Source organism: Austrofundulus limnaeus, unplaced genomic scaffold, assembly GCF_001266775.1.
Source record: "Austrofundulus limnaeus strain Quisiro unplaced genomic scaffold, Austrofundulus_limnaeus-1.0 Scaffold203, whole genome shotgun sequence".
Classification (NCBI taxonomy): Eukaryota; Metazoa; Chordata; class Actinopteri; order Cyprinodontiformes; family Rivulidae; genus Austrofundulus; species Austrofundulus limnaeus.
This window is the reverse complement of record NW_013952605.1, coordinates 865,590-873,865: the sequence shown is the minus strand read 5'-3', so window position 1 is coordinate 873,865 and position 8,276 is coordinate 865,590. Positions and strand designations below refer to the sequence as shown.

General features: G+C 38.6%; 1 protein-coding gene across 2 annotated transcripts in view; it reads left to right on the top strand.

Annotated features, from left to right (window-relative positions):
• The first annotated feature begins 803 nt into the window (after positions 1 to 803).
• waca (WW domain containing adaptor with coiled-coil a) overlaps positions 804 to 8,276 on the top strand; it is a 34,597-nt gene continuing 27,124 nt past the window's right edge. The window contains exons 1-3 of one of the 2 annotated variants that reach the window (XM_014018828.1): positions 804 to 1,142; positions 1,350 to 1,380; positions 4,411 to 4,603. In XM_014018828.1, coding sequence (XP_013874282.1) covers positions 1,102 to 1,142; positions 1,350 to 1,380; positions 4,411 to 4,603 — 265 coding nt within the window. In that variant the 5' untranslated portion in view covers positions 804 to 1,101. The remainder of the gene's footprint in view (positions 1,143 to 1,349; positions 1,381 to 4,410; positions 4,604 to 8,276) is intronic. The other variant, XM_014018829.1, reaches the window with a different exon arrangement.

Here is an 8,276-nt window from a genome sequence, read left to right as displayed (position 1 = left end):
TATTTAATAATGTAAAAAAATAACTGTGGGTAAGACTGGGCAATAATTAAATAATATTGCAGCAAATGAGCAATATAAACAGAAAATAATAATATTTATTATGATAAATACATGATCAATAACAATGAAACGTTTTTCCAATGGAATGTTTATAATTTCCCTGAACTCCAGAACTGCACAGCATTCTGGGGGATTTAGCAAATGAATGGCTTTAGCCACTCGATCTTTCTAGCTAAACAAGGCTGGCGGCATCATTTAACGCACTCTTTGGTAAAGTGGCAACAACCTGTTGAGTAATATACACAGTAGCAGTTCCATAAATAAAAAAGAACAACAAGAAACTGAGTGCAACAGCTCAAGAGGAAATGGTGGATAAAAGAGGAAAAGTTACATCGCCAGTTCGGCTGAATTAATCACCTTTTTTTTTCTCTTGCTCTTTATTTCAAACAGGTAAAACAAAAAAATAATTATCTATTAACTGATAGGAAATGCTTATATCGTGATACAGTTTTTTTGGCCATATCTGTGAGTAAAACCAAATCTCTATTTCTGTTTACTTCAATAGAGAAAAAAAATTGACATTTCCTGACTTTGTCTTTTCACTTTGATGTTGCCAGTTGTTAAATGGTAGTAGGGGAAATAAAAACATTAGCATCTGATTTGTATTGAAATACATATTTGTTTAAATATGAATTTATTTAATTTTGCCTAATTTCCCTCTGGGATCAATAAAGTATTTTTGAATTGAATTGAATTGAAATAGCAACAACACTTTGTGTCCTAACAGTTCCTTGTTTTTTTTTTTTTTTTTAAGGTCTCTGTCATCCACCATTCAGAAATGCGGATAGTCTATTATCTGGCAACCCTGAGCTCAGCTGCTGGGCTCTGCTCGCTTTCTGACTCTGCTGGCTGTGTGAGAGTGGGTGATGGACTGAGTGAGGGCGCTCTTTAGACCAGCGCTCTCGTTAGCATTGCTAAACCCACAAGCTAGGCTGAAATAACCAGACGAATTTTTTTTAGGGTCGTTAAATCGACAAGAAAATATAGTACCGTTATTATCAGTCTTTCACATCCCACTCTAAACACACTAACACGGCATTGATGGTAATGTATGCAAGGAAACAACCGAGACTCGGCGATGGGTAAATATCTACATAACCTTACTTCTGATTTTCCTTTTCCTCGTAGCTACGCTTTGACAATCCGCCATTTTTTTTTTTTTTTACCGAAACCAAAATAAGTGACTGGAAACTTGAACGTTCAGCTGCCGATGAACTAGTATGATCATTTCTCGACAATGACGTTCTCAGCTTGACTAACATCTGTTTTCTTTTTTCTCTCTTTTGCAGGTGCGACCGAAGAGATTCTCAGCCCTATCAGGTACTTGTTAGCAAAAAAAATCCCATATAGCCTGTTAGCTGCAAATAAGATTAAAGCTGACACTCCAGCTCGGGCTTCTGGAGAGCACGGGCCTCAGTCAGTGCGGAAAATAACACGAAAAAGTAGTCCGAGCGACGCTTCAAAACCTCGTTTAATCATAGTAAATACATGCAAGCTAAAACTCGCAGTGTCAACGTAGTGTTAACTCGCTTGGTTCCGTCGAATGAAGTGTTTCGCAAAGGTAGAGGAGTGTTTTTTTTTTAAACTGCAGATCGAAGCTAACGCTAGCTTGCTAGCTTGCTTGCTAGCTTAGCTATTTTCAGTTAGGGCCCAAGCGCAATCGGTCATTTTAGGCATACAGTTAGCTAAACTCTTTTAGAAGAAACACTTATAGCATATGTTAAAATCTAATATAATTACGGTGAAGTAATTTCACTTGGGTTGAAGCAAAGAATAATCACCCTATCGTGTTTGTTTAATGTTGTTTACCTGGGTCTCATTCTAAGTTTTCGTAATTACATGGGTATAGGGTGAAAAAGTGAACAGACATTTGTAGCTAAGAGCTATTTAATTGCTTTTTCAGGGAAAAGGTAATAGCACAAATCGAATTTTGTTCAAAAATCACTTTATTATGCATTTAGTCATATGTGTCCTTATATAATATATATGCAATTGGAATTGTAAAAGGACTAGCACCAGAAGATCCTTATTAAATTGCCCTAAATCCAAAATAGTTCAACTTTGCAGCTGAAATCATAATGAGCAAGTTGTTAGTGTTGTAATAAATGCAGTCAGGTAAACATGAGGGGGTCAGACACTTCTGAAAATAGTTTGTTCWTTGAAGTTACATCTCAGTGAAAGGACTGTTGTGTATTTTAATAGACCTGTTTAAAATAGTTTTGATAGAATACGGAAAGCTTAGGTGTATTAACATGGGTTCCATTTCTCTAGCTGCTTGATTTTCTGCAGAACAGAACTTCCTTTCAGTTCTACATTTGTGCTGTTGCTGCTCCTTCAAACCAAACATCTGCTGTGAAATAGTCTAATTTAATAGCACACGGTGATCACAGACTTAATTAGATTTTCTTAAACGAGGTTCGACGGAGTTATCAAAATTTTTTACCCACAGCATACAGCAGTCAAACTGTTGGGTCTGTGATTCATTAGCAATAATTGGCCATTACAAAAATGAGTTGCTAAATAGCACCTGAGACTGAGCAACCAGTCATGTAATGTAAAAATCAGGCAGAGGAACAATCAGGATAGTGTTCACTTGAACTATTATACAATGTGGTATTTTAATACTGCCTTAATTTAATGTTTAGTAGATTCTTCATATTTCACATGGAGCATTATTGATGACGAGCCAAACGCAGTCTCCAGTATTCTTAACCATAAACTTGCTGCAAAAAGCGACCACACTATGAAAACACCACTAATTCTTTAATCGTCAGTCAGGAGGTGGGTCATCTTTGCATTGAATTGGAAAGGTTTTTAGGCACATTAAAAACTAGTGTGTTCCCCATAACATGGGATGTGTGTGGTTTATCACTACAATGGCAGCCTGGCAGGGTTCTGGGTGGAGCATGCAGCCTTGCTTTGGGCTTCAGGTACATCAGTGTGGCTTTGTCATCAGAATTTAAAGGACTGGCCTCATATCTGAGGAATGATCATGATAAGGTCATATAAACAGTCGAGTGATGATGGTGAGACTCATAGATGCAGTCTGAGAAAATYATGCTTGGATTTTAGCAGAGCATGGTGGGGATACAAGAAAACCAGTTTTTGAATTGGCTAGATTGTAGCACAGCGTTATGATCGCCTTCACACGGAAGGTTTTCCAAAATTTTTAAGATCCAACCATGTTCAGATTGGTTGTGGGGAGAGTGGTGTGGTCACATCTAGTATGAAGGAGTCTTGAAGATTTATTAAATAAATGAATACATGAACTGCAGTAAAGTCTTTAAGGTTAGAGTTGGTTTAAAACAATCTGTAGCAGGACTGGATAACCAACCATTATCTAAACTACCCAGGTAAAAGTAGCTGTGACTGAAACCCCTGTTCAAAAAAACAGAACTCATATTATGAGATCCTTGGCTACTTTCACACTGCAGGCAAATCCGACCCAAATCCGATTTTTTTGACCCATCTGACTCATATCCGATTTTTTTTATGACAGTCTGAACGAGACAAATCTGATTTTTTCAAATCCGACCCAGGCCGTTTCAGTATGTGGTTTTAAATCAGATACGTATCTGATGTTTTCAAAGTGACTGCAGTGTGAACACTCATGTCACATTCATCTGACTTTTTCATCAGGAGGAGGGGGTGAAGGATCAATAAGACACTAACCTCAAGTCACGCTGTTTAAATCTGCAGCTCCGTGTGTTTACAGCTCCAAAACACAAGTCCAGTTGCTTCATCTTTTACTTTTCATTTTCCATGTAGATAGTATGATAATAATGGTCCAGCCTGGGTCGCCGAGGGTATCGATCCTAAAGTTAGCTACTCGGTCGATACTTTTTTCCAGCTCGTAGTTTCGTTAAAAAAAAAAAGCTTCACTGGAGCATCCCGGTCAGAGGCAGGTTCAGATATAAACACTGAACTAAAGAAGCAGGTCAGATAATTATTTAATCGGCTCTGATTTAACAACAACAACTTCCGATTCGATGCGCAAAATGTAGCATCCATGCTAGCTCTGTAAACAAACAAGCCGGCTGATGAGACGTCACGTCTTTTACTGCGCATGCGTGTCACATCAGTGCTGTGTAGCGTTCACACAGGAGTCTGATGCAGGTCGCATTTAAAATGTAATGTGAACGTTCACACAAAAAGATCTGATTTTTTCAAAAAATCGGACCTGAGCATTAAGACCTGCMGTGTGAACGTAGCCCTTCACWGGCCTCTTTGTACTGCAAATTGGTTGCAACATTGTAATATGATCCTTTTTTACATTCTTGCTGTGTAAGAACAAAGCTGTAACGGGTGAATTTCATTAAGCCGTTGGAGATGTTTGATTTGTGTGCGCAGGCTCTCAAATACTCATCCAAGAGCCATCCAGGAGGGGACCATCGACACGAAAAGACACGAGACACCACAGATGTCACTCCTCCCTGCAAAATGCTCAGGAGGTCCGACAGCCCTGAGAACAAACACATCGACAGCACGGGGCACAGCAGAGCAAAAGCCATTCACACACACCGAGTCAGAGACAGGGATGGAGGTAAGGTGGTGGTTACGGCAGACAAATAGATTGAAATGGTGCTCTCAAGCAGAACAWTTACTGTTCTGTTTCGCCAAGTTGTAGTACTGACTCACAGAGTATTGTATTATCTGAACAGTTTTGTTGTTGTCACAAAAGTAGACATTTTGTGACAGTTTAGGAATAAAAAAGACCCCAAGCTTCCCTGGGATTCAGATGTTAAAATGTCTTTTTTGTTTTAGCTTTTTTAGTACCGTTCTGTTATTCATAACCTGGACTTAACTTCAGATGATTTTTGAGATGCTTTACATTTAGGATTTTTAGTGAAAGGAAATAAAGAATTAGATGTGACAATTTAAGCTGTGGTAARGTCGTCTCAGTTTTCTTGTATTAATAAGGAAGACTTTTTTTGTTAAAATAAGTTAGCAGATAGAGCCACCCGTGTTCTTTGTGGTGAATATGGTGCTTTGCTGCAGTATGGTCATAACATGATGACGTGGGAGAGGGACAATGTGACCAATTACTTGTTTTCAAATGCAATATATATTTAGATAATTAGCTATCACAACCAAATCAATTTTTCTATGAAAACATAAGCCCATAAGGGGTTACACCAAATAACATTTCAGTACAGGTTTAAATAAGTCTTTATAATTTGTCATCCTGTCCCCATGTAGGATTAACAAGTTTGTTACCATGTTTGAGTCTTAAGGCACACTCTTGCATGTCATTTTCCCCTAAACCAAAACATGTATTTACATTAAGGCCAACAGCAACACTGTAGTGCACTCTTGCTACCTAAAGTGGAGTTAAAAAGCTAATGAGTCAGTCTGTTCCCTTCTCTTGTTTTTGAGGTAGCACCCAGTTTAAATTTAGTTTTGAGCAAACAGTAAATCAAGGAGAAAAAGTTGGTTTAGAACAATATTTATACTTGTTTAAAATGTGTAGGAGAAAACATCCACTTTTGTTTGAAACAAATGCAATTCTGCTTTTAACAATATTTTAGTTTATCACTAGATGTTTTATTGAAAAGGGTGAAATAAAAATGTGAACTTGGACACACACTGTGGTTACCTCTGAAATGTAATACAATTCAGTTCAAAGACAAAGTTTAATACCCCAGTCTGCTGTTTATCAAAAACCCACAAACTTTTAAATCTTTAGTCTTCCATTATTTTGTGAGGCAACAGTTTTAGTCACTCCTTTCCACAGTTTGCTTGTCTCTGATGCCACTGCTAGAGGATTGTTTCAGTCTAAAGTTTCTGGTTGCCTCTGCTGGCTGCAGTGTGGCTGCTCACCTGGGGCCTCATGTATCAACGGTGCGTACGCACAAAAAGGTTGCGTACCCCATTTTCTACGCAAAACTCCAGATGTATCAAAATTGAAATGAACGTGGAAATGTGCGCAGCCCCACACCAACTCCAGGGCTGGTGTACGCACGTTTCTGTGGTTCTTGTTCCGTTGGCGACACTTAGAGGTGATTCTGAGAAACTGTTCATGATGTGAAAATGATTATTGTTCACACCAGACACACATGATTAACAATTATTACATCCACATGATTAACAATTATTACATCCACATGATTAACAATTATTACATCCACATGGATGCAGTTAGATAAAGGATGCACAAAATTGTGCAAAAAATACATTTACCAGGAACGGATTCAGCCTTACTGGAGAATCTAATAAATAGTGTAACATGCGCTCTGGAGCGCAACACAGCGAGGAGCCGGTGCACCGCGCATTAATGTGCAGAAGCAGCGATCAAACTGGGGTTCCACAGGAGCTTTCCAGGGGGAGCTGGCAGACTGATCGGGACTGTGCCAGTCCAGTCCACCCAAAGCTGAGTCATGACCAACGGAATCGTCTCATCCATATGATTCTAAAGGCTGAGTTATGGTCGCTCTCTGGAGTGTGCGCACCCTCGCCGGCTGTTGTGTTTCATACTTGGCGTTTAAGTTGTTGTAGATTTCTCCAAAATGACACGTGGATTTACAACTTGTGAAAATGCTGTAAGTAGGAGAGCAAAAGCTTGACAAACAGACTGCACATAAAGGCTGCGGCACGCATGGCCTTTGGGGGGACCTTCAACATTACGTTATGTTATGAAAACTCTCCACTGAGGCGCAGAGACTCGTTTCTTCATATCAGCTATGAAATAAACAAAGATCTATGTTCTACCAAACATTTAAGTTCCTCTGTGTTTACAGTAATTATGGTAATAAACTCATGCGCTAAGTTAATATTTAAGACTCAGAATGGATGTATGAGCCTGTTGCGCAACACAGCAGTGTGCACACACACACACCGACACACAATCACTCCTTCTTTGCGTGATAAACATATTTTATTCCTATTCTTACTTAGGATTTTTTTTCTCACTCACATTATATTAAACTCATTATTTTCCTGAATCTAGAAATCATTTCTGATCGCGCAGAGATCAAACAAACGTGTCCTTCACACATGCAGGAAGTAATTTGCATCTGTTTAACATATGTTAATGAAGGCGTGTCAGGGGAAGTGTCTTACCTGCGCTCAGTTCCACGCTAATTGTGATGTACAAAAGAAATGTGCGTGGATTTAGGCGTACGCACGGTTTGATACATCTGGATTTTTTTGTGCGTACGCCATTTTCTGGATTTGACTGTACGTCACGTTTCAGTAAGAAATCACCGCAAGTCTTTGTACATGAGGTCCCTGGTTCTTACCATCTGTTGAAAAGGTTCGTTGTGTTGCCATTCAACGTGCGAACCTTGTCAGTTCAAACTGTAACTATAATTACTGTTTGTATCTTCGCATTTGGGGATAAAATAGTAACAAAGATGAGCTTCATTTCGTTTTTTCAGTTTTCTGTTTTAGTTTAAATAAGAGAAAAGGTCAGCACTGACTATGTATGATTGGTTGATCGTCGTTTCTGTAGGGTGGGCATTAAGTGCTCTGATTTGGCTGAGGCAAAAAACTTGATGCTTCACTACAAAGCATAAAACAAGAATAGATAGATTGTACCCTACARAATATCTTACAGTCTCTSTGCTTTGGCAGTTTGTCAACACATAAAATCATCCCAACTATCATCCTAACTACCAGCTACAGAAGCTCTTTAGTGAGCTTGTGCTCACAGCTCAGCCAGATGAAAAACTGCCTGAATGCTAGCAGACATTAAATGGAATGAACTCAGGACAAGAAACCATTTTAAAATAACATTTTTATACAGGGTTCATGCCGGGTCTTAAAAAGTCTAAAATTTGAAAATCAAAATTTTAGGCCTAAAAAAGTCTTTAAAACACCCAGATTTTCATCCAAGGTCTTAAATTTAATTCTGTCAAGTCTTAATTTGTTCTACTTTTGATCATTCCTGAGAACCATTGGCTGCATAAATAAAGTTAAGAGTCGTAATCAGAGGTGACCCGATCTGTCTTCATGAAGTTCTAAGTTTGCTACTGATCATGATTAAACTCCACTATGGCCCAATCTTAAGCACTACAGGCATGGAAAAAGAGCTATGTCCAGCTATGAAAGTCATCTGTCCTCTGATGAGGGAGGCAGGGGTGATTTAAAAAAAATTAAAAGACCAAAAAATATATATACGGTATATAGTTTCAATTATACTGCACAGGGATGTCCCGATACCACTTTTTCACTTCCGATACAATACCGATATTACAACTTTGAGAAATGTCCGATAC